The 27343-nt window shown below is 43.2% G+C and overlaps 1 protein-coding gene across 2 annotated transcripts in view; it reads right to left on the reverse strand.

Annotated features, from left to right (window-relative positions):
* Positions 1-1955: 1955 nt before the first annotated feature.
* The window catches only part of CDC123 (cell division cycle 123), a 44736-nt gene continuing 19348 nt past the window's right edge, over positions 1956-27343 (reverse strand). For both annotated transcript variants that reach the window (XM_039479006.2, XM_039479003.2), the window contains 7 exons: positions 23050-23098; positions 17547-17622; positions 15402-15524; positions 13858-13886; positions 5673-5801; positions 3419-3556; positions 1956-2231 (listed from right to left, as the gene is read on the reverse strand). In XM_039479006.2, coding sequence (XP_039334940.1) covers positions 2205-2231; positions 3419-3556; positions 5673-5801; positions 13858-13886; positions 15402-15524; positions 17547-17622; positions 23050-23098 — 571 coding nt within the window. In that variant the 3' untranslated portion in view covers positions 1956-2204. The remainder of the gene's footprint in view (positions 2232-3418; positions 3557-5672; positions 5802-13857; positions 13887-15401; positions 15525-17546; positions 17623-23049; positions 23099-27343) is intronic.

Here is a 27343-nt window from a genome sequence, read left to right on the forward strand (position 1 = left end):
TCTTGAACTCCTGACCTCAAGTGATCTACCCACCTCAGCCTTCCAAAGTGCTGGGATTACAGGCATGTGCCACCACGCCCGGCTAATTTTTGTATTTTTAATAGAGACAGAGTTTCACCATGTTGACCAGGCTGGTCTCAAACTCCCGACCTCAGGTGATTCACCCACCTCGGGCTCCCAAAGTGCTGGGATTACAGGTGTGAGCCAACGCACTCAGCCCAGTCTAAATATTTTCAATTGGCATCAAATATATTCATATTTCCTTTATCTTGGTTTACCAAGATAGAAAAGATAGGTGCCATCTTGACAAAGCCAGCTTCCAGAGCTAAACTTAAAATCAACCCTTGGTACTAAATCCACCACAGGTCAGTAGGCACCTACGAGCAGTTTAAAAAAATGAAAAGTATTTTTGAAGAACTTGTACGTCAAACAACTGGCCTCAGAAATGGCATCTGAGGCTGGGCGTGGTGGCTCACACCTGTAATCCTAGCACTTTGGAAGGCTGAGGCAGGAGGATTGCTTAAGGCCAGAAGTGTGAGCTCAGCCTGGGCCACATAGGGAAACCCCGTCTCTACCAAAGAAAAAAAAAAAAAAGTAAGGGCATCTGATATACTGAATACAAAGATCAAGCATTGAGGATGAAGATTTCCACTGTACACCACACCAGGCAGGTACCCTCGGAAACCGTGACGTCCGTATCCTTCAAATTGCTTGGTGATGTCAACTAATACAGAAACAGCTCTTAGTAGAATGTCTGGTACATCATAAAGCCTCAGTAAATTAGGCACAACTGATACCATCATCACTTAAAAATGGTGATCTTGCCGGGCGCGGTGGCTCAAGCCTGTAATCCCAGCACTTTGGGAGGCCGAGGCGGGTGGATCACGAGGTCGAGAGATCGAGACCATCCTGGTCAACATGGTGAAACCCCGTCTCTACTAAAAATACAAAAAATTAGCTGGGCATGGTGGCGCGTGCCTGTAATCCCAGCTACTCAGGAGGCTGAGGCAGGAGAATTGCCTGAACCCAGGAGGCGGAGGTTGCGGTGAGCCGAGATCGCGCCATTGCACTCCAGCCTGGGTAACAAGAGCGAAACTCCGTCTCAAAAAAAAAAAAAAAAAAAAAAATGGTGATCTTTTAAAAAGGCCACATGGCAAAACCCCAGCTCTATAAGAAAAAAAAAAAATCAGCTGGGTGTGGTGGTGTGCACCTGTAGTCCCAGTTACTTGGGAAGCTGAGGCAGGATTGCCTGAGCCGAGGAGATTGAGGCTGCAGTGAGCTGTGATTGTGCCACTGCACTCCAGCCTAGGCTAGGCAACAGAACAAGACTGTCACTATATAAACAAAATAGGCTGGGCGTGGTGGTTGCACACCTGTAATCCCAGCACTTTGGGAGGCCAAGGTGGGAGGATCACTTGAGGATCAGGAGTTGGGAGACTAACCTGGCCAACAGGTGAAAGAAACACCCTGTGTCTACTAAAAATACAAAAATCAGCTGGTGTGGTAGCGTGTACCTGTAATCCCAGCTACTTACGAGGCTGAGGCAGGAGACTCGCATGAACCAGGAGGCAGAGGTTGCAGTGAGCCGAAATGCACTCCAGCCAGGGCGACACAGCGAGACTCTGTATCAAAAAATAAAAATTAAGGCCAGGTGCTGTGGCTCAGCCTGTAATCGCACCACTTTGGGAGGCTAAGGTGGGCGGATCACGAGGTCAGGAGATGGAGACCATCCTGGCCAACATGATGAAACCCCCATCTCTACTAAAATACAAAAAATTAGCTGGGTATGGTGGCACGTGCCTGTAGTCCCAGCTACTTGGGAGGCTGAGGCAGGGGAACTGCTTGAACCCAGGAGGCGGAGGTTGTAGTGAGCTCTCCAGCCTGGCAACAGCAAGACCCCATCTCAAAAAAAAAATAATAAATTAAAAATAAATGAAGACTGGGTGGAAGAGCAATGTATTTCATAGAAAGTATTTTATTATCAGAACAGTTTGGTTTCCTATGTTTAAGATCTATTTATTATGTTATTTTTACAAGTAGCAAAGTCCCTCCGTTGTTTCCCCCAGGTGAATGTACATGAATATAAAAACCGGCTGATGTCCACACTGGCCGCCCCACCCAGCATCAGGGTTAGCAGGAAGCTGTGGCTGATGAGCAGCTCCCAGAGCAGTGGGGGTTCCTCTTCTCCAGCTCCAGCACGCTCATCAGTCATCCTCTTGCTGATTTCTCTTCTGTCAAAAAAACCAAGAGGCAGTTAAAACAGCACATGCTCCTTGGATGTCTGCTCAGCCAAGATCACGTTTTCTGTCAGCAGGTGTAATTTTCTAGAGGTCCTGGCAATGGATGGCAATGAAGGTGATTAAAAACTGTCATGGAAAACCATGCTTTAACTAATTCATTAAACTAGTTTTATCACTTTGATTCCTGAGCAAATTATCCTCAGGTATTTGAATATTTTCTTCTCTTTCTTCTGTACATACAAAAACTCCTACACAGAAATCCACTCAGAAATATAAATACTCACATTCCCTAGAGTAAAATCACCACCAGAGCAGAGGCTTGGTCTCCTTGAAGCCCACTAACAATATACACACTTTCTTTTTTTTTTTTCTTTTTGAGACGGAGTTTCGCTCTTGTTACCCAGGCTGGAGTGCAATGGCGCAATCCTGGCTCACCGCAACCTCCGCCTCCTGGGTTCAGGCAATTCTCCTGTCTCAGCCTCCTGAGTAGCTGGGATTACAGGCACGCGCCACCATGCCCAGCTAATTTTTTTGTATTTTTGGTAGAGACGGGGTTTCACCATGTTGACCAGGATGGTCTCGATCTCTTGAACTCGTGATTTTCTTTTTTTTTTTTTTTGAGATGGAATCTCACTTTTGTTGCCCAGGCTAGAGTATAATGGCACGATCTCAGCTCACTGAGATCGTGAACCTCTGCCTCCTGAGTTCAAGCAATTCTCCTGACTCAGCCTCCTGAGTAGCTGGGATTATAGGCACCTGCCATCATACTCAGCTAATTTTTGCATTTTTAGTAGAGATGAGGTTTTGCCACATTTGCCAGGCTGGTCTCAAACTCCTGACCTCAAGTGATCTGCCCGCCTCAGCCTCCCAAAGTGCTAGGATTACAGGCGTGAGCCACGGCGCCTGGCAACATATACACTTTCTTCAAAGTTACAAGTATTCTGAAGAAAGTTCAAAAGGCACATACTGCCCAAAAACACGTTCTGTCATTGTAATCAATAAATTATGCCTTCAGCTCCTATTTCACATTTAATCAGAAAATGATCTAACTCAGTAACTCGGTTCCATTCATAACCAACAAAGTCTAGGTGATACAGGATTCAATGAAATATCATAAAAGCCAATCTGAAGGTCCATTTGAAAAGATGGCCAGCACACTAAATGCACACAGACTTTACCAGCTTCAAGAAGTCTATTAGTTTGTAAGCGTCCTCCCCGGTAGAGAGGTCTACAAAGTCCTTGGGCAGCCGGTAACTCAAATAGGGGCTGGGCTGGACTGTCACTTCACTGTTTGTGCAACGGAAAGCTGGGGAATCCTGTACAAAGAAGAAAAAGGAGAAAGAATGTCAGTGCTTTATTTTTAGGCCTATTCTCTGAACTAAAAAAGAACCTAGCAGAACAATTTCAACTTCATGTTTCCTTCTGTGCATAGTAAGGAGAAAGGAACATTCTAAAGTTAAAATGGGCCAGGCACAGTGGCTCCTGTCTGTAATCCCACCTAGAGCACAGTGGCTCACTGTAGCCTCGACCTCCTGGGCTCAGGTGAACCTCACGCTTCAGCCTCCCAGAACTGTAGGCACACGCCACCACGCCCGGCTGATTTGTTTGCTTTGTAGTACACACAGGGTCTCACTATGTTGCCCAGGCTGGACTCAAACATCTGAGCTGAAGCACTCCTCCGCCTCGGCCTCCGAAAGTATTGAGCTTACAGGCTCAGTGGGCTGCTGCACTCAGCCAAAATTATCTTCTTTTATTTTAAGACAAATTCTCCTCTGTTCTCAGGCTGGAGTACAGTGGCGTGATCTGTTTCCCAGATTTCTGTTGCTCACTGCAACCTCTGCCTCCTGGGTTTACGTGATTCTCCCACCTCAGCTTCCCAAGTAGCTGGGACTACAGGTGTGTGCCACCATGTCCAACTAACTTTTGTATTTTTAGTAGAGATGGAGGTTTCATTATGTTGGGCAAGCTAGTCTTGAACTCCTGGCCTCAAATTATCCACCCGCCTTGGCTTCCCAAAGTGCTGGGATTACAGGCATGAACCACCTCACCTAGCTGCCAAAAAAAATTTTTTTTTTTTTTTTGAGATGGAGTCTTGCTCTGTCACCCAGGCCGATCTTGGCTCACTGCTGCAACATCTGCCTCCGGATTCATGCAATTCAGGAGAATTCAGGCTGCCTCAGCCTCCCAAGTAGCTGGGATTACAGGTGCCTGCCACCATGCCCGGCTAATTTTTTGTATTTTTAGTAGAAATGAGGTTTCGCCATGTTGGCCAGGCTGGTCTCGAACTTCTGAGCTCAGGTGATCTGCCCACCTCTGCCTCCAAAAGTGCTGAGATTACAGGCGTGAGTCACTACATCTGGCCCAAAATTATTTTTTAAAAGATACAAAATCCTCACAAGAGAAGAGTACATGAAAATCTCAGGACACATAACTGCATATGTAGCACGATCTCATTTATTTACAAAGCTCTATGTATGTATTTAAATGCATGTTATATATCAAAATATAAACAGTGGTTCTCAAGGTGGTAGAGTCATAGATGATTTTATAATTTTCTTTAAGAACGAGCACGTAACGTTAATAGGCAGAAAACAGCTCTACAAAGTTGTTTAAAGAAAGTTTGGCTGTGAAACTGAGAAGAAAGGAGAGAGCGGCGGGTGAAGAAACCCCAGGTTGAACACTGTTTTGTTTTTCAGATGGGCGAGATCTGAATATGACTAAATCTGGATGGACAGAAGTTGGTACAGAGGAAGAGTTTGGAAACAGAGCAGAGGCCATCTGGACAGAGAGGGGGACACAGAATCCTGGGGGGAGATGAGAGAGGGGGACACAGTATCCTGGGGGGAGGGATGAGAAAAGAGGACACAGTGTCCTGGGGGAGAGATCAGACTGAGGAAGACCAGATAAGCTTGTAGGTGTGATGAGAAATCAGCTGAGGGAATTCTCATCAGTGGGTTCCCTTTTCCTGGAAAGAGGAAGTTAAATCATCTGCAGGAAGGAAGGGAGGAAGGACGGAAGGTGGGAGATGTGAGGAGTGTGAAGGCATGAACCAGGCACTGCGGACGTGGAGGAGGAGGCTGACAGGAACCGCGGCTGCGCACGTGTGGCCCTGTTCTCCATCAGCCTCAGCAGCTGGGGCTGCGGTCAGAAGGAACAGACGCATGCACTGATCTCGGACCAAGATGCCTCCAGTGGGTGTTAACAGAAGCAGCTCAGAAAAAGAACTAAAAGAAGTGATCAGACGATCCTTACTTCTGTATATAAAGTGAAGTGGCACACCCTTCTTTGACCGCCATCAGGGGCAGGTGAGCTATCAGTCAAGCTGTGTTACACGCTGCACATCCCAAGGGTCCTGGCCGCCTACCTATGCGTCTGAAGAGCAAGCAGTCAGCAGACTGGAAAGGTTTACGTTCTGTCTTAAAAACGCCTTACCTGCCCTTGAGCATCTGCTTCGCTAAAATCACCGTTTAAGTTGTTCTCAGAGGTCAGTTCTTCCCAGGTGAACAGCAGTGAATCTGTGACTTCACCAAATGGATTAAAATCAATTAGCCACACCTTCCCCTGGAACACACAGAGAAAAAACGAAAACAAATACAGTCTGTACTGTCTTCTTAGAAAGAAATACTTTTTTATCCTAAGACAGGGACTCTTGCTGTTGCCCAGGCTGTAGTGCAGTGGTGTGACCACGGTCTGCAACCTGCACCTCCTGGGCTCAAAGAATCCTCCTACCTCAGCCTCCTGAGTAGCTGGGACTACAGGCATGTGCCACTACATGCAGCTAATTTTTGTATTTTTTTAGAGACAGGATCTCATACCCAGGCTGGTCTCGAATTCCTGGGTTCAAGCGATCCTCTCACCTCAGCCTCCCAAAGTGCTGGGATTACAGACATGAATCAAGTCACCCGGCCAGAGAGTCTTCATATTATTCTAATCTTAAAAATCTTAAGACTTATTTCAAAAGATTATTCCTCTAAGTCCCATCTGAGAAAAGCCCACCTGTCTGAACAGAGTAGACAGAGATCTAAGGGAGGGTCCCTGTGAATGTAGAAAGAAGGGACCCACAAAAGCTCTGCCTAAGAAATACCTTACAACTCCAGCCTCAAGCCACACTGGAACTTTAAATCCAATGTGGTGGCTCACGCCTATAATCCCAGCACTTTGAGAGGCTGAGGTGGACAGATCACTTGAGTTTAGGAGTTCAAGACCAGCCTGGGCAATGTGGTGAAACTGTCTCTGCAAAAAAAATTTCAAAAATTAGCTGAATGCAGTGGCACACACCTGCAGTCCCAGCTACTTGGGGGGCTGAGGTAGGAGGATCGCTTGAGCCCAGGAGGTCAAGGCTGCTGTGAGCCGAGTTCACAACACTGCATTCCAGCATGGGTGACAAAGCAAGACCCTGTCTCAAAAAAAAAATTCCAGCAGGAAAGGGAACTGTCACCCAAAGACTCAGCGGCTGTGGTCTGACCAGAGTGCTTTCCCCGGAGCCTTCAGTGCTGTATTCGGGGGAGCCAGACAGAGTCACGCAGTGTCTGTGGCTCCAGAGAACAGTGCTCCTGACTCGGGAAAGGCTGCGGCCAAGGGCAGATTTTTTTTTAAACATACCCAAGTAGAAGATGCTTTTTAATTTTCTCCCTCCCCCCCTTCTTCTCCCCCTTCCTTCCTTTCTTCCTTCCTTCCTTCTCCTTCCTCCCTCCTTCTCTCTCTCCCTCCCTCCCTCTGTTTCTCCCTCTTTCTCTCTTTCTTTCACAATCTCACTCTGTTGCCCAGGCTGGGGTACAGTGATGCAATCTGGGCCCAATGCAACCTCCGCCTCCTGCTTCAAGTGTTTCTCCTGCCTCAGCCTCCCGAGTAGCTGGGATTACAGGCATACATCGGTATGCTTGTCTAATGTTTGTATTTTTAGTAGACACAAGGTCTCGCCATGTTGGCCAGGCTGGGTTTCAAACTCCTAACCTCAAATGATCCTTCTGCCTTGGCCTCTGAGTGAGCCACTGTGCCCAGCCCGAAGATGCTGTTTTCTTTCTCTGTGAATGTACCAGGTGTTCAGTCTGCACAACAGAGCTTGATGGCATACAAAGGAGAGGTTAAAAAAAAAAAAACGCCAACCTCTGAAAGAAATGTCTACCTCACCCTGTTCTCAAACCACAGTGGGCGATCCGGTGACTCACCTCAGGGAAGGGTCACCTCTGAGCTGGGGTCACTGCACTGAGGTAGGGCTGGGGCCTCTGAGCAGAAAATGGCACAGCGCTGACACACAGAGAGTGGGGGTACATGGGCCACAGCGCCAGGAATGACAGCCACAGCGTCTGGTAATGAACACCTATTGCCACGAAGTGGACAGGTATTTCCTTGAAAAGTTTTATCTTCGCTCCTTTTGACTTTTCTCACTGAAACATTTGTGTATTTGTGCCGTTTGGTTAACAATGAATTTGTTTTTTCTTTTTTTTTTTGAGACGGAGTTTCGCTCTTGTTACCCAGGCTGGAGTGCAGTGGCGCGATCTCAGCTCACCGCAACCTCCGCCTCCTGGGCTCAGGCAATTCTCCTGCCTCAGCCTCCTGAGTAGGTGGGATTACAGGCACGCGCCACCATGCCCAGCTAACTTTTTGTATTTTTAGTAGAGACGGGGTTTCACCTTGTTGACTAGGATGGTCTCGATCTCTTGACCTCATGATCCACTCACCTTGGCCTCCCAAAGTGCTGGGATTACAGGCTTGAGCCACCGCGCCCGGCCTGTTTTTTCTATAAATGTGTTGCCGTCATGTCCTGAGCGGGTGTGTGTGCGTGAAATTCCAAGCATGCCTCATATCGGCACAGTTTCTCAGCTGAGTGAGGGCAAAATCTTCAGAAAGATCAAACACTGACCAGGCACGGGGGCTCACATCTGTAATCCCAGCACTTTGGGAAGCTAAGGCAGGAGGATCATGAGGTCAGGAGTTTGAGACTAGCCTGGCCAACATAGTGAAACCCGGTCTCTACTAAAAATACAAAACTTAGCCAGGTGTAGTGGCTCACCCCTGCAGTCTCAGCTACTCAGGAGGCTGAGGCAGGAGAATCACTTGAACCTGGGAGGTGGAGGTTGCAGTGAGCTAAGACTATGCCACCGCACTCCAGCCTGGGTGACAGAGTGAGACTCCATCTCCAAAAAAAAAAAAAGAAAGATGAAACATCTTATTAGGACTTGCTTCAAATACCAGAAACCTCTAGGAAGTGGCAGAGGCCCAATGCAGGATGTGTTCACCACACCCCATTTAGGTAAGTTCCTCACTGTATACAAGCCGCAGGAGACACCCCGCAAATCTCTCTTGCCGCCTGAGTTGCTTCCTCACCCCCATACGGCACCCACTTCTTCATTCCTGGAACTACAGGAGACACCATCAGCCATCAATGTACTTCTTGGTAATGATGTCAGCTTTATTTTGAAGAACACTGCTAAGATGTCTTCAGTATATGCCATGATAACAAAATGGACATTTTCTAAACTCCAAACCCTTTCTACTTGACTTTTTATAATCAATAAAACCATCTCATTACTTTTTAAAATGGTTACATCTTTAGTACAGAAATATGCCACAATGCAAAAAACCGAAACACATTTTTTCCTTTTTTTTTTGAGACAAGAGTTTCGCTCTTGTTGCCCAGGCTTGAGTTCAGTGGCACAATCTGGGCACACTGCAACCTCTGCCTCCTGAATTCAAGCAATTCTCCTGCCTCCGCCTCCCAAGTAGCTGGCACTATAGGCATACACCACCACGTATGGCTAATTTTCTGTTTTTGGTAGAGACAGGGTGTCACCATGTTGGTTAGGCTGGTCTCCAACTTTTGAACTCAGGTGATCCGCCTGCCTCAGCCTCCCAAAGTGCTGGGATTACAGGCATAAGCCACTGTGCCCAGCCCAAAACACATTTTTTTTTTTTTTTGAGACGGAGTTTCGCTCTCGTTACCCAGGCTGGAGTGCAATGGCGCGATCTCGGCTCACCGCAATCTCCGCCTCCCGGGCTCAGGCAATTCTCCTGCCTCAGCCTCCTGAGTAGCTGGGATTACAAGCACGTGCCACCATGCCCAGCTAATTTTTTGTATCTTTAGTAGAGACGGGGTTTCACCATGTTGACCAGGATGGTCTCGATCTCTTGACCTTGTGATCCACCCGCCTCAGCCTCCCAAAGTGCTGGGATTACAGGCTTGAGCCACCGCGCCCGGCTTCAAAACACATTTTTAAATGAAAACAAACCACCACTGTTAATTGGCAGTGTACTCTGTAGCTCAGAAGCTACCTTCTAGTACAAAAAAATAAATAAGCAAATTAAAAAAAACAGCTGTAATCAGGCTTTTATAAACTAGGAGAATCAGGATTTTATGGCTATAACTTTTTTATTTTATTTTTATTTTTGAACAGAGTCTTGCTCTGTTGTCCAAGCTGGAGTATGGTGGTGCAATCTCGGCTCACTGCAACCTCTTCCTCCTCAGCTCAAGTGATTTTCCTGCCCCCCCTCTCCCAAGTAGCTGGGACTACAGGCACCTACCACTGCGCTGGACTAATTTTTGTATTTTTTGTAGAGAAGGGTTTCACCATGTTGGCCAAGCTGGTCTTGAACTCCTGATCTCAGGTGATCCGCCCACCTCAGCTTCCTAAAGTGCTGGGATTACAGGCGTGAGCCCCCACACCCGGCCATAACATGTTTTTCATGTGACATATCAAGCACAAACATCCTGAGAAGTTAATTCTGCTTCAAGGAATCCAACAAGCAAAGAGCAGTCGGACTAACTGTCCTTGTACCAACTGACTGTCCCCCTACCCCAATCAAGCTCTAGGGACCAGACACTGTGTTAGGCACTGGGGTATGAAGGTCAGTAACACAGAATCAATTCCTCCCAAGACCTCAGTCTTGAGCAGAATCGTATCTCCACCTCCCCAAAACAGAATCAAAACCATCCAGCAGTGGCAACATGCAGGGTATTTTGCTTCAAGAGAGGCCAGAACGGGGCACTGTGACGGTGGAGAGCACACAGGAGCACCTGCCTACCTGTGCAAGGGAAGGCTGGAAATGCTTCCCAAGGACCTGGGCACCTGATGGATAACAGCAATGCTCTGGGAGGAGGAGGGTGGTGCTGGTAGGAAAAGTGACTGCATAAGAACAATGACCCTCACACGCAGAGGCCACACCACGACAGCCTGGTGTGGGAACAGGTTATTTTGGCTGGCGTGTGAGGTGTGTGAGGGCTCCAGAAATACAGCCAGCTATGGTAACTCTCAAGGCCTGCTATTCCAAACAGGATGAAGTTCATGCTACAAGTCCTTTAAATATGTCACTGAGATTATGAGAAAGACCGGGAAATCCCCAGGGGCCAGAAACAAGAAAAACCCAAAGCACAGAACTATACTGCTGGGGACAGCATGGGAGGGTTTCCCAGCAGATCGGCCACAGGAAGGGAATGAGAACTTAGACACAAACTCCAGAGGGCAGGAGTGCCAGGAGACAGTTCTCCTCGCAGGAGACGATGACGCTGTCTTTCTCTGAATGAGTTTTGCGGAGCATGGTAGGAGCAAATGAAAAAGCCAAAACGTAGGATCTTTGGAATTCTCACAAACAAAAGAACCAGCTCACTAAATATGAACTCCAAAATTGACTTACAAAACAAAAAAGAAACAACCAACCTGAATGAGAGTCTGTAAACGCAACAGGGATGAAAGCACACGGAACTTGGGAAATCATCATCAGTCTGAAGGACAGTATAATATACTGGTGCTAGACAAAAAGACTAAGGTGATCCATATAACATACTGGAGGAAAAAATAATCAACATAAAAGTGATGCAGGAAAGAGAAGCAGAAATTTTTCTTTTATAAGCAAACTTCCCGGAGTCCTTAAACTCCTTCTGTAACCTCAACCGTCTCTCAGTCTCTGAAATTCTGCAACAATACCAAACACGCACCAGTCTCTGAAATTCTGCAACAATACCAAACACGCAAAGGAACAAACACCAGACAGAGCCAATACTGAAATGTAGACCAAGAAATTACAAAAGAACTAGACAAAATCCATGGGGAGGCATTTTTTAAAATTATGGCTCAAATTCAAAAGCCAGAAAAGAAACAATATATGTGATCTTGTTCACAGCAAAAGACTAACGACAAAGGCCTCATCTCCGGAATACCTCAACAGTGCCTATATTTTGAGGATAATAAGGCAATAGAAAAAAGTGAAAAAGACACAAAGCAATGGTTTACAGAACCTTAAATATGTGAAAAGATAAACTTCATCCTCATTCACTCAGAAAAACAAATTATACTGAAACATCGCTTGTCTATCAAACCCAAAAAACCCTGAAAAGTGTGGCCCTCTATTATAATCGCAAGTGCTGAGGAAACCTGCAGGCACTGTGGTGAACTCCTGAGGGATTTGGTCAGGCGTAACATCTAGGGAGGGCCAACTGCAGTATCTGTCAAAATCAAAGTACATTTCACTTTTGAGCCAGCAATCCCACTTCTAGGAATTCACCCTGTAGATTCACCTGCAGCGTGTGACATGATGCGTGTACAGGGTTGTTCACCTGGCAGTAGTCTGCAGGAGGCTAGATACCACCTACTACTGTTCACTGATAGGCATGATAGGTCTGAGCATGGCTCACTGCAGCCTCAACCTCCCAGCATCAAGCCATTCTCCCTGCTCAGCTCCAGGCAGTAGCTGGGGCTAGAGGTACAAACCACTACACCTGGCTAATTTTTATGCAGAGGTAAGGTCTCACTATGTTCAGCTCAGGCTGATCTCAAACTCCTGGGCTCAAGCCATCCTCCCGCCTCAGCCTCCCAAAGTGCTGGGAATATAGGCGTGAGCCACCGCAAAGGCCTAAAGCCCCTCTCTCTCGTAACTCTTAACGCACACCATCATCTCTGAAGACAAAAAGGCGAAAATATAGTGATGTTTTTTGACTCAACAGAGTTAAATGAACAGTTAACAGTTATTCTGGGACATGACCATATGAGCCATATCTTTTTGTCCAAAAGTGATTCAAAGATGTCCAAAGGTGATTCAGATTCAAATGACTGTCTTACTACAATGAGGCTAATCCAAGCATGGAGGGGGAAATGAGAAATATTCTGCTGGTGTGTAGGTGACACATGGGAAAACACATCACCAAACAGCATTTAGTAACCTAAACTTCTTTATGAAGATTATATATCTTAGACAGTGAAACCTCTGCTCTAGAAATTCTTCATTAAGTCAGCAGTAAGTAGCTTTACTAAGTCACTTTAACTTTTTCCTTACAGAAGATTTTTTTTTTTTAATCACTTTTAAGGTTTTTTTGTTTTTATTTTTTTGAGACAGAGTCTCACTCTTTCCTCTAGGATGGAGTGCAGTGGTATGATCTCAACTTGCTGCAACCTCCAACTTTCGGGTTCAAGTGATTCTCCTACCTCAGCCTCCCGAGTAGCTGAGACTACAGGCGCAGGTCACCACACCCGGCTGATTTATTTTTAGTAGAGACGGGGTTTTACCACGTTGGCCAGGCTTGTCTCGAACTCCTGATCTCAGGTGATCCGCCTGCCTCAGCCTCCTAAAGTGCTGAGATTACAGGCATGAGCCACCGTGCCTGGCCAAGATTTAAGGAATAAACTACTCTAAGCCTCTTTTGTCTAAAGATAAAAGTAATTCAAACTGTGAGTCACTTTTAGTTGACTAAAAATAATTATTTAAATATCAAGTGACAAACTCCTGGCCACATTTAAGTGTGCAAACTGAACTATTTTAAGCAGGCTCTGATCTCCGACACAAATGAGAACCAGGATGTAAGGTGCCCATTTACCTACCTGTTGAATAAAGAATTCCTCAATCACAGTACACAACGATTTCAGATATTCTGTCCCCTCATGTTAGGCATATTTTAAGGGAGATTTTTAATCATGGTGAATTTCAAACACCTTAGTTGGTTTGAGAAAATTTTGAGGAGGGGATGGTATCTTGGTCTGTCACCCAGGCTGGAGAGCAGTGGTGCAATCAAAGCTCACTGCAGCCTTGAACTTCCGGGCTCAGTGATCCTCCCAGCTCAGCCTCTTGCATAACTGGAACTACAGGCACATACTATCTAGGCCTGGATAACTTTTTTTTTTTGAGGCGGAGTGTCACTTTGTCCCCCAGGCTGCAGTACAATGGCACCATCTCAGCTCACTGTAACCTCTGCCTCCTGAGTGCTGGGATAATAGGCACCCGCCACCATGTACGGCTCATTTTTTTTTGTATTTTTGGTAGAGACGGATTTCACTATGTTGGTCAGGCTGATCTTGAACTCCTGACCTCAAGTGGTCCTCCTGCCTCGGTCTCCCAAAGTGTTGGGATTACAGGTGTCAGCCATTGTGCCCAGACTGGGCTATTTTTTTTATTTTTATTTTTAGTAGAAATGAGGTCACGCTGTGCTGCCCAGGCCCGTCTCAAACTACTGAGCTCAAACGATCTCCTTGCTTTGGCCTTCCAAAGTGCTGGGAATACAAGTGTGAGCTACTGTGCCCAGACAAAATATTTTTTGAGCAGTGGATACTTCACACACATAACGAAGGCATGCTCTGCCTGCTTATAAAAACAGCTCTTATTTTAAAGAGTATCAGATAGAGTTTTTACTTACCCTACTGTCTCTGTATATATCGAACACAACTGTAAAGGAGAAAAAAACTCAGTTATTAACAAACTAATATTTTATGATGTAAATCTCCTTTTGAAAATTAAAGTATGTTTTAATCAAAGACGGCAGAACATAAATGATCTTGAGGATTTAATGCTTCTAAATCTCAAACTTCAAACATAAAATGCCATCCTGCAATGTTTTATTTATCTAACTTTGCTTTACTTTTCTCTGTTCCCCAACCATAATCCCCTGTATTTAAAAATTCAAACCAAATACCAACATCATCTCAACCAGTTCCCCATTATAAACTGGTTCTATGGGAAGGAAGGAAGGAGTCACTGAGCAAAGTATCATCAATCACTGATCTAGGAGAATATGATGAGTAAAGTTTATACTAGATAGCATAAAATCTAACTAGGCTTGAAGCATGCATGATTCATCTTATTTTAAGTCAAATCTGCCACAGAGCCCAGTCTTGGCAAGTAGAGAAAATGTAAATCATAGCAGATATAATTTTCAGATGTATGAAAACTCTCACACAATATACTTTCAATTCCTAAAAACAACCCACAAATGTTTACTTTGTAACTGGTGCTGTCTTTGATGATTCAAAGAAGCTAGAAAGGTAGATGGACTTTGTTCTCTGTAGATAGCCCCTTTGAAATACACAATCAAACATCTAAAACAAGAGATGTTTGATTAAACATTACTGTTTAATGTTTAATCAAACATTAAAACGAGAACTGACTCAGTAGTAAAAATAGATTTTAATTAAGATGAAATTAACATGACTAGCATGGTGGCTCACACCCGTAATCCCAGCACCTTGGGAGGCCAAGGTGGGTTGTATCACTTGAGGCCAATAGTTCAAGACCAGTCTGGCCAACACAGTGAAACCCCATCTCTACTAAAAATACAAACAATGAGCCAGGTGTGGTGATGTGCACCGGCAGCCTTAGCTACTCAGGAGGCTGAGGCAGGAGAATCACTTGAACCCAGGAGGTGAAGGCTGCATGAGATCACACCACTGCACTCTAGCTGGGTGACAGAGTGAGACTCTGTCTCCAAATTAAAAAAAAAAAAATTAATGGGCCAGGCACGGTGGCTCAAGCCTGTAATCCCAGCACTTTCGGAGTCCGAGGCGGGTGGATCATGAGGTCAAGAGATCGAGACCATCCTGGCCAACATGGTGAAACCCCATCTCTACTAAAAATACAAAAATTAGCTGGGCATGGTGGCATGTGCCTGTAGTCCCAGCTACTCGGGAGGCTGAGGCAGAATTGCCTGAGCCCGGGAGGCAGAGATTGCAGTGAGCCAAGATTGTGCCACTGTACTCCAGCCTGGCGCCTGGTGACAGAGTGAGACTGTCTCCCAAAAAAAAAAAAAAAAATTAACATACAAACCATCAAAAATAACAAATAATAATACAGTAAAATGCTTAAAATACAGTACTTCAAATCTAGTTATTAAGATATACACCATAGTAAATGAGGTCCAGTAACATTACATATTTCATTTTGCTGGATCAGTAAAAAAATACTCACAGTCTTCATCTAAGAATTTATACTGTATGTGTTTCTTGAAAAAGTCTTGTATGCCTCTGCAAATATCTTCTTTTTGTTTAGAAATATGATCATAGTATTGTGTATAATCTCTCTGAGAAATACCTGGCAAGAAAATATTTTATATTTTGTTATTACACAATATTCTTTTCAAACACATCAGCATGTGATTTAAACATTTTGAGGAAAGAACCGTTGAAGGAGATGAGAAGATCACCCTGATGGGTACTGCAGTACACATGACCCAGCTGTAAAGTTTCGTATGAACAGGTGAATCCTGAAGTTCTACACTGCCGTGCCTTCTTACTTCTGGAAGAATTTACTGTTTGGTTTTTCTGTTTTTTGAGATGGAGTCTCACTCCATCACCCAGGCTGGAGTCCAATGGCGCGATCTCGGCTCACTGCAACCTCTGCTGCCTGGGTTCAAGCAATTCTCCTGCCTCAGCTTCCCAAGTAGCTGAGATTGCAGGCGCCTGCGACCATGCCCAGCTATTATTATTATTATTATTTATTTTTTTTTTTTTTGTATTTTTAGTGGAGATAGGGTTTCACCATCTTGGCCAGGCTGGTCTTGAACTCCTGACTTCGTGACCCACCCGCCTTGGCCTCCCAGAATGCTGGGATTACAGGCATGGGCCATTGTGCCAGGCCTTTTTTTTTTTTTAAAGACACAGGTTCTCATTCTGTTGCCGAGGCTGGAGTGCAGTGGCACAGTCATAGCTCACTGCAACCTCCACCTCCTGAGCTCATGTGACCCTCCCATCTCGGTCTCCCAAACAGCTGGGACTACAGGCATGTGTCAACATGCCTGGCTCACTGTTTTATTTATTTGCAGAAATGAGGTCTCAGTATGTTGTACAGGCCGGTCTTGAATTTATGGCCTCGAGCAATCTTCCTGCCCTGGCTTCTCAAACTGTTGGGATTACAGGTATAAGCCACTGCACCTAGCCCATGGAAATAGTTATTTTCATGTAGTACAATGGAAAGAATTCGAAATCACAAAAAGTCTTGTTTTGTAAAAAATTAAAGCAGCAATTTTAAACCTGCACACATAATCAGCTGCTGCTGCTCTGATTTCTTCCAAAGAGGTCTCTGCAAATTGGTATTCTCTTCCATTTTCTTTAGGAAAACATAAACTATTCTCTACCAGATGTCTACCATAGTCAGCCCATATTGCACAGAAGCAGTCTACTTTTCTTGTTTATACGTGCTACTTGCCCTTCACAACCTGCTCTTTCAACCCATGGGAGAGTAAACACTCCGTTTTTCTGAGTGACTTGCTGACATGATTCCAAACACTGTAAGAGGACTAGTGCACAAACTCCCTGAATGTGCTGCAGTCCTAGGTAAAGTTCTCTGCTCTGAAGTAAGGGCTTCTGATCCTGAATCGTGCCAACAGGACCCCTCCTTTAGAATATTTACACTGCAGCTTCTTCAAGAATATCTAGCAATATAAGAAATTAGAACACCCTAAGTTTCTTTCAGGGAGGTTAATGAATTTCAACATCACTTTCAATGAATAAGTAGTGCTGATTTGATGCTATTCAAATTCCACTTTTCTAGGCTGAAGATAAATTTTACTTCATGGAAAACATGTATAAACAAAATAAAGAACAACTTATCTTCAATAATTAATTAAATCATAGCAAACAAAATAGTAACCTGAGAGGACAGAAAATGGGTGACTCAGAAGAATACACTTACTTGTCCACATATTTTCTCTTGCTAGAATAATAAACAGTGCCCCAATAATAGAAATAAAGGTTCCGAAACTTGGCTTTTTATGATCCTTAAAATAAGCAGACTATTGCTAAGTACTGCTTAGAAAAATTCTATACAGAGTGTTCCTGATTTCCTAAGTCAGGGATCATGACAACCACCATTTTTATCTCTGGAATTCAGGCAGCCATGATTAACTGACAACACTGTTTCCTGTGGCAACTGAATATGGGCTCTGGCTTCCTGTCAACATGGCATTCCAGAGAGTCAGTATCAATCGGTTAAAGGTGGCATCTCAGATGAAAACGGACTGACATCCTTGTCCTAATTACTGGAAATTTACTTCTAACAAAAGCTTGTCTTCTTTTAAAGATGCCTTTGAAGGATAAAACAAACAAGAAAACTCACCAATAAGCTTGTTTTCCTTGACAAAACATCGAAACTCAGCCCCAGGAATCAATTCACACCATTTTCGGAGAACAAGCTGTAAACAAAGGAAAATATATTTACTGTAACACAACAATGTGATGAGGTCTACTAGGCAATTTTATGTCAATACTGTATCTTAATGACTGCCATTGTCAAATGGTTTTAAAACAAGAGGCATCATAAAACATTCTTTTTTTTTTTTTTTTTAGACGGAGTTTCGCTCTTGTTACCCAGGCTGGAGTGCAATGGCGCGATCTCGGCTCACCACAACCTCCGCCCCCTGGGCTCAGGCAATTCTCCTGCCTCAGCCTCCTAAGTAGCTGGGATTACAGGCACGCGCCACCAAGCCCAGCTAGTTTTTTGTATTTTTAGTAGAGACGGGGTTTCACCATGTTGACCAGGATGGTCTCGATCTCTCGACCTCGTGATCCACCCACCTTGGCCTCCCAAAGTGCTGGGATTACAGGCTTGAGCCACCGCGCCCGGCCATAAAACATTCTTAACATGAGATGTAGGGAATAAAGTTGTGATCTATTATTCTTTTTTTTTTTTTTTTGAGACAGAGTCTCGCTCAGTCGCCCGGGCTGGAGTGCAGTGGCATGATCTCAACTCACTGCAACCTCGGCCTCCCAGGTTCAAACGATTCTCCTGTCTCAGTCTCCCAAGAAACTGGGATTACAGGTACGTGCCACCAAGCCTGGCTAATTTTTTGTGTTTCTGGTAGAGACAGGGTTTCGTCATGTTGGCCAGGCTGATCTCGAACTCCTGACCTCAGGTGATCCAACCACCTTGGCCTCCGAAAGTGCTGGGATTGCAGGCATGAGCCATCACGCCCAGCCTTGTGATCTATTATTCTAATAACCACAAGAAAATTGTGCTAAAATTCTATGACAAAATGCATCCTTGTCATGTAACTGCCATTTTGAGAGTTGTGCCATACATGCACATCACCAAGAATGTAGTCACATCTTAACACCACAGTGCTCCATGTTCATTCATATGTTCTCTACCCTTGAGGAATAGCAAATACTAAAGTAATTCCAGCTGGGCGAGGTGGCTCACACCTATAATCGCAGCACTTTGGGAGGCTGAGGTGGGCGGACCTCCTGAGGCTGGGAGTTAGAGATCAGCCAGGCCAACATAGTGAAATCCCACCTCTACTAAAAATACAAAAAATTAGCCAAGTGTGGTGGTGCGCGCCTGTAGTCCCAGCTACTAGGGAGGCCTGAGGCAAGAGAATCGCTTGAACTTAGGAGGCAGAGGTTGCAGTGAGCTGAGATTATACCATACTGCACTCCAGCCCGGGCAACATAGCAAAACTCCATCTCAAAAATAAAATAAAATAAAGTAATTCTAAAGTTGTCTACCTTAAGTACCATGAGGTAATCCTTACTCTGATATAATTATTATTGAGGTTTGCCACAATAAATCACCAAAATAACTCTCTCATTATTTTCTCAGTATTTTAAAGTCTACCCTTGGCCTAAATCACAAATGGGTCTTATTACTGTAATTAATAATTACTGAATATATATAAACTCTCATATACTATTAAATTGTTCCAGTTTTAGAAATAGTACAGCTGGCAAAATGTATGCTTCTTTTTGTGTGTTTATAATGCTCTTTGGCAACACCCAGTCCTGTTCTTCTGCAGCACTGACTGATAATAAATGGCTGGCAGCCCCAGCCTCCCTTATCCTGGACAGACCACTCTGTTTCAAGACCTGTGAAATGGAACTTGCGTGACCCTAGGCACCATTCCTTGAATCCTATCAAGGGTTCTGTATTCCCCCACGTGGTTCCCAGAGATTCTTGGGCATAACCTTCCATACTAAGTACAGAACCATGCCGTACCATGGTGATCTACCACAGGTCTCTCTTGCCTACCAAACTGTAAATTGTCTATGGGTAAAAAACTATATTTTATTTATCTTTGTGTTCCCAGCGCAAGTATGTAACATACAGCAGGTGTCTCAGAAATGTCTGTCAAATGAAGCAGCAAATATGTAAGCAGCCACTAAAGATCATGTTATAAAAATATTTAACGACCTAGAAAAATGCATATACCACTTTAAGTAAAAATAAGCTATAAAATGCCATGCAAAGTATTTTATAAAGAGAATGTGTGTATACACACAAACATGTATTTCCTTTTTTTTTTTTTTTTAAGATGGAGTTTCGCGCTTGTTGCCCAGGCTGAATGGCACGATCTCAGCTCACTGCAACCTCTGCCTACAGGCTTCAAGCGATTCTCCTGCCTCAGCCTCCTGAGTAGCTGGGATTATAGGCATGCGCCACCACCCCTGGCTAATTTTGTATTGTTAGTAGAGACAGGATTTCTCCATGTTGGTCAGGCTGGCATTGAACTTCCCAACAACCTCAGGTGATCTGCCCACCTCGGCCTCCCAAAGTGCTGGGATTACAGGAGTGAGCCACCACATCCAGCCACAAACATGTATTTCAAGAAAGGGAAGTTAAAGACTAAAATGTTAATAGTGAGGATATATATCGGGTGGTAGGCTCTTTATATTTCCTTGATTGACTGATTGATTGATTGATTGATTTAGAAGGAGTCTCACTCTATCATTCAGGCCAGAGAGCACTAGCACAATTTCAGCTCACTGCAACCTCCAGCACCTCCCGAGTAGCCGGGATTACAGGGGTGCATCACCACGCCCAGCTAATTTTTGTATTTTTAGTAGAGATGGGGTTTCACTATGTTGGCTAGCCTGGTCTCGAACTCCTGAACTCAGGTGATCCGCCCACCCTGGCCTCCCAAAGTGTAGGGATTATAGGCGTGAGCCACCATGCCCAGCCATGTGTGTATTTTAAGTACATACAGACAGGAGAAAATGATAACACAGGATTCTACTGAAAACTTTTTTCATTTGAATTACTTAAAGGGTATCACTTTCCTATGCTTTTAAAACTGGGTTTTAAATCCTATATACATGATAATGGTAACTTTCCAAAATGGCAATAAAAAGCAAACTGCTGGTAAATTAATCTTGGAGGTAAATAATGTCATCATCTTCTTCTTTTTCTTCTTTGAGACAGAGTCTTGCTCTGTCCCCAGGCTAGAGTTCAGTGGCACTATCTTGGTCCATTGCAACCTCCACCTCCCGGGTTCAAGCAATTCTCCTGCCTCAGCCTTCTGAGTAGTGGGTACTAAAGGCTCGCACCACCACACCCAGCTAATTTGTATTTTTGGTAGAGACATGGTTTCACCATGTTGGCCCTGATGGTCTCGATCTCTTGACCTTGTGATAAACCCACCTTGGCCTCCCAAAGTGCTGGGATTACAGGCGTGAGCCACAGTGCCCAGCTGACGATGACTTTTTAAAAAAGACTGCGCCTCAGAGAAAAGCTAAGGAAATGATCTCTTTCTAGTACCTGGCAGAAAGCACCACAGACAGGTCCTTAATAGACAGATCTGTTTGTTGTGTGAATTAACAGCTATGACTATACTATATAGTTATAAAAGTGTTTAATAAGCTGGGAAAATGCTCACACTACGCTATTAAGTGAGGGAAAAAAAAAATCTCACAAGTTGTATGTAAGAATCTCACCTATAACCACTCTAAGATCTAGTAATTGTTTGGTGACTTGGTAAGTAGCAAATTAATTAGTAAATTAACCATTCCATGCACACAGTATAATCCTAAAGCATATGTCAACATCTACAGTCTACATATTAAAAATTACTCATGCAGTGAGTCAACAAATTTTGAAAACACATGTACATATATACAAAAGTAGCTAGAAGCAAACAGACACTAAAGACATATTTTAAAAATTACTGCACTTATTTGAATTGGTATTATAAAACCAAAAATGAAAACATAATTTTCATGTAAATGTAAAAATGCAATTATGGAGCAAAGATGGCCATCTTCTTTTCAACAAATTATGAGCTGTCAGAGTTTTTGAAAGTTTGCATTTTGACAATGCAAGTAGAAGAAGAACCAGGGTGAGAGCTGAACCATGGAGTCTACATTTAAAGGAAGTTAGGCCAGGCGCGGTAGCTCAAGCCTGTAATCCCAGCACTTTGGGAGGCTGAGGCGGGTGGATCACGAGGTCAAGAGATTGAGACCATCCTGGTCAACATGGTGAAACCCCAGCTCTACTAAAAATACAAAAATTAGCTAGGCACGGTGGTGTGCGCCTGCAGTCCCAGCTACTTTGGGAGGCTGAGGCAGGAGAATTGCTTTAACCTGGGAGGCAGAGGTTTCGGTGAGCTGAGATCAAGCCACTACACTCTAGCCCAGGAAACAGAGTAAAACTGTGTCTCAAAAAAAAAAAAAAAAAATTATGTTTCAGATTCATTCATGACAGGTGATGAGCAGTTAGATGCAACAAAGAACCAGATCAAGGTGTGTGTGAATGTGTGTGTGTATATTTTCAAAACTAGGAAAATATGGAATAAAAATTAAGGTTTAATATGTTTAAACTCAGAAATTTCTAACAAAGTTGTTTCTTCACCATCCTCTTACACTTTTTTCTTTGTTTTTTTTTTTTTGAGACCGTTTCCCTCTTGTTGCCCAGGCTGGAGTGCAATGGCAAGATCTTGGCACACTGCAACCTCTGTCTCCTCGGTTCAAGCGATTCTTCAGCCTTAGCCTCTGGAGTAGCTGGGATTATAGGTACCCGCTACCATGCCTGGCTAATGTTTGCATTTTCAATAGAGATGAGGTTTCACTATGGTGGCCAGGCTGGTCTGGAACTCTTGATCTCAGGCTCCCGAAGTGCTGGGATTAGAGGCATGAGACACCACACACAGCCTATCCTCTTATTCTTTTAAGTTACTTGTAAGGTGAGTGACCAATATAAAAAAATGATAAAATGGGGCTGGGCGCGGTGGCTCATGCCTGTAATCCCAGCACTTTGTGAAGCTGAGGTGGGTGGATGACGAGGTCAGGAGATCGAGACCATCCTGGCCAACATGGTGAAACTCCATCTCTCTTAAAATACAAAAATTAGCCAGGCACAGTGGCACGCACCTGTAGCAGCAACTTGGGAGGCTAAGGCAGGGGAATCACTTGAACCCGGGAGGCAGAGGTTGTAGTGATCTGAGATTGCACCATTACATTCTAACCTGGCAACAGAGTGAGACACTGTCTCAAGAAAAAAAAATAAAATAAAATAAATATATATAGATAGATAGATCTATATATAATGTTGAAACAACTGGGTGCAGCTGTGAGGAGTATAAAGTGTTTGTTTTATTAAAGGTGTTCGCGTATATCCTGTAGCAAGTCTGTACTGCATACATATATTGGGTGTGTATATATATATATATATATATATATGTATATTCTACATGTAATATATATCCTCTTATGTATATATTTCATAAAGACAAAATTTCAGTGGCTCTAGGTTCCCAAAGAAATTAATCTAAGAAACTTCTTTTTGCTTAAGAATAAATAGCAATTCTCAACATCTTTTCATCTACGATTATCAAGGAAAATAAGTTTCTTACCTCATATTCTATAAACGGATCTGGAGAATCATCAGTACAATGAATAAACCTTTGGAGGAAGAAAAGGCAATTGAATCTTTTTGTTACTTGTGTCGGTTTATGCACACACATAACTTATATTTAACATGAGAGTAACGTTTTACTAAAAGGATCCAGAAACAGGAGACTAATTCAAATTTGAAGAACATTTATTATGCCGCATTCAACTCTATGCATTAGCCTAGGCACCCTGAGATATTAACTAATTTAAGCCTCAAAACAATGTTATGGGCAAGATTGTACTTAACAGAATAATTTCCTCAGTTGGCCCAGTATTTGGTAGCACAACAGGATGACTATAGTCAACAACTTAATTGTATATTTAAAAAATAACTAGAGTGTAACTGGATCGTTTACAACACAAAGGATAAATGTTTGAGTGGAACAGATACCCCATGTTACATGATGTGATAATTATGCATGGCCTGTTTGTATCAAAACATGTCATGTACCCCAGGACAGGCGCAGTAGCTCATGCCTGTAACCTTAGCACTTTGGGAGGCCAAGACAGGCGGATCACTTGAGGTCAGGAGTTTGACACCAGCCTGGCCAACATGGTGAAACACTGTCTCTACCAAAAATATAAAAATTAGCTGGCTGTGGTGGTGGACGTCTGTAATCCCAACTATTTGGGAAGCTGAGACAGGGGAGTCGCTTGAATCTGGGAAATGCAGGTTGCAGTGAGCTGAGATCATGCCACTGCACTCCAGCCTACGCAACAGAACAAGACTTCATCGCAAAACAAAAACAACAAAAAACACACATCTCATGTACCCCATGAATATATACACCTACTGTGGACCCACAAAAATTAAAATAAAAATGTTCTGAGCTATTATAACCAAAGAGACAGTATAATCTCCATTTTTCTGTCAAAAGGCAAAGAAATTAACACCAGACTGTTGACCGGGCGCAGTGGCTCACATCTGTAATCCCAGCATTTTGGGAGGCCAAGGTGGGCGGATCACAAGGTCAGGAGATAGAGATCATCCTGGCCAACATGGTGGAACCCCATCTCTACTAACACTACAAAAATTAGCTGGGTGTGGTGGCATGCGCCTATACTCCCAGCTACTTGGGAGACTGAGGCAGAAGAATCGCTTGACCTGGGAGGCAAAGGTTGCAGTGAGCCGAGATCATGTCACTGCATTCTAGCCTGGTGACACAGTGAGAATCCATCTCAAAAAAAAAAAAAAAAAAAAAAAATCCAGACAGTTACCATGAGGGCTAAAAAAGTGTGTGCTAAAAATTTTTCATAGCCAGGCACGGTGGCTCAAGCCTGTAATCCCAGCACTTTGGGAGGCCGAGGCGGGTGGATCACGAGGTCGAGAAATCGAGACCATCCTGGTCAACATGGTGAAACCCCGTCTCTACTAAAAATACAAAAAATTAGCTGGGCATGGTGGCGCGTGCCTGTAATGCCAGCTACTCAGGAGGCTGAGGCAGGAGAATTGCCTGAACCCAGGAGGCGGAGGTTGCGGTGAGCCGAGATTGCGCCATTGCACTCCAGCCTGGGTAACAAGAGCGAAACTCCGTCTCAAAAAAAAAAAAAATTTCATAAATAAGAAAAAATGTTTAAAATACAGTATATGTTTAAATTATGAAAATAACCATACATAGTCGATCTCATTTTTTAAAACAAATCTATATATGGGAAAACAACACAATGATAGGTATCAAAATGTTAACAATGGTTCTTTTTTGTTTTTCAGACAAATCTCATTCTGTCACCCAGGCTGGAGCACAGTGGCACGATCTCAGCTCATTACAACCTCTGCCTCTGGGATACAAGCAACTGTCATGTCCCAGCCACCTGAGTAGCTGAGACTACAGACATGCGCCATCATGGCTGGCTAATTTTTGTAATTTTAGTAGAGACAGGGCTTCGTCATGTTGGCCAGGCTGGTCTTGAACCCCGGGCCTCAAGTGATCCATCCACCTTGCCCTCCCAAAGTGCTGGGATTACAGCTGTGAGCCACTGCACCCGGCTGACAACGATTCTTTTTATAGCAGTGACTGTTAATTTTTTCTACTGTTTATCTATATTTCTAACATTGTATTTATAGTGAATACACATTACTTTTATTATATTATTATTTTTGAGACAGGGTCTCACTCTGTTGCCCAGGCTGGAGTGCAGTGGCACAATTCACTTTTATTTTGACTTTTCATTTTAAGGAATTAGAAAATACATAAAGTACAAAGTACACATGTATTGCTTTTATAATAGAAGTCAATTTAAGTTTATTTTAAAACTTAGCATTTTAGCTTCCAACCAACCAGCCGTTTATCATAAAACTGAACTAATTTCCTATCTTTTTTCAATTTAAGGTATCTAAAACATATAAGGAAAACAAGAAGAAAAGTAACAAAGGAATTAGAGTAATCAAAATAATATGGCATTACCTTAACGGTTAACGTAATATAGAACTACTACCATTTTTGTTTTGGAAATGTGATTTTTAACCATGTGGGTGTTACGTTTTTTATACATCTGATAATGAGGACAGTTTCTTATTAATATATTATTCTATAAAGAACAAGGTAGATTAAGGTTATATATTTACCGTTTTAAAAATACTAAAGGAAAACCAAAAGGAACAATTCTAAAATATGGGTCTTCATTACCCAATTTTTATAAAGTCTTTTTACGTTTTTACAAATACTGATTTTGACCCTTAGTTAATCCTCTTATTGCTATCTTAAAATAGATGTACACTTATTTTTTATTATTTTTTTTTAGAGACGGGGTTTCGCCATGTTGGTCAGGCTGTTCTTGAGCTCCTGACTGCAAGTGATCCACCCATTTCAGCCTTCCAAAGTGCTGGGATTACAGGTGTGAGCCACCATGCCCAGCCAGCTTTCTAAAACATATGTGGTATAGAAGATTGTTATATTAGACACACTCTTATTAAGATGATTAACCAGATGGCCAAGTATCTTCCTTGAAAGGAAAAGAAAATGCCAAGCCATCTAGCTAAGACTAAATAGAAAAGTCAACAATGACATTTTCAGGAGTTCAGCTGAAACACTGAAAAGAATGTTGTGTATGAATACTGAAATTCCATTTAGATTCTTGAGGAAGTAGGTTTTCTTTAAAACAACAACAACCACAAGAAACTCCTAAAATGTTTTTCCTGGGTTAGTATTTTACATTCATTTGGAAGATTTCTTTAACTGAGATTTTCAACCAAGTACCCACAGAAAATGGTATTAAACCAAAGTCACAAATTTGTAGTCTACATTGAAAGGAGGCTCTTACGTTGAATTCAAGCTCATAATTCTTGGCAGAATAATTACAGTTCCTCTAGCTAGCTATGAAAATTCTAAAATAAACACAAATGTAATTAAATAAGAAATGTTACATCATTAACAATGTAAGTGGCAAACTAAAAGGATTCTCAGGTATAATAATAGCAAAGATTTTATTCTGAAGAAAAAAAGCAAAATCCCAAAGGCCCACTGTGATGAAAGCTACTATGAAATGATGCCAGCATATTTTCACTACACTTTAAAATTAGCCAGTTAACAGGAATTTTGGAAAGCAATGTTATAGACACAGAATTTTAGAAAGGAAAGAAAAAAGTAAAAAAGAAAAGAAAAAATATTCTATCCCCAAACTAGTACTGATGACTAATTGGAATGTAATTTTTTTTTTTTTTTTAAGAAGGAGTCTCGCTCTGTTGCCAGGCTGGAGTGCAGTGGTGTGATCTAGGCTCACTGCAACCTTCCCCTCCTGGGTTCAAATGATTCTCCTGCCTCAGCCTCCCAAGGAGCTGAGACTACAGGCATGCGCCACCACACCCAGCTAATTTTTCTATTTTTAATAGAGATGGGGTTTCACCATGTTGGCTAGGATGGTCTCGATCTCTTGACCTTGTGATCCACCCCTCTGAGCCCCACAAAGTGCCAGGATTACAGGCGTGAGCCACCGCACCTGACGTGGAATGTCATTTTTTTTTTAAGGAACAAAATAATGACATTCTTAGCAACCTGGATGGGATTAGAGATCATTAGTCTAAGTGAAGTAATTCAGGAACGGAAAATCAAATATCATACGTTCTCCCCTGTAAGTGGGAGCTAAGCTATGAAGACACAAAGGCATAAGAATGATACAGTAGACTTTTGGAACTCAGGCTGAGGGTTGGCGAGGGATAAAAGACTATACATTGGGTGCAGTGTACACTCCTCGTGTGATGGGTACACCAAACTCTCAGAAATTACCACTAAAGAACATATCCAGCTGGGCATGGTG

The sequence above is a fragment of the Saimiri boliviensis genome, chromosome 8 (genome assembly GCF_048565385.1).
Source record: "Saimiri boliviensis isolate mSaiBol1 chromosome 8, mSaiBol1.pri, whole genome shotgun sequence".
In the NCBI taxonomy this organism is placed as follows: Eukaryota; Metazoa; Chordata; class Mammalia; order Primates; family Cebidae; genus Saimiri; species Saimiri boliviensis.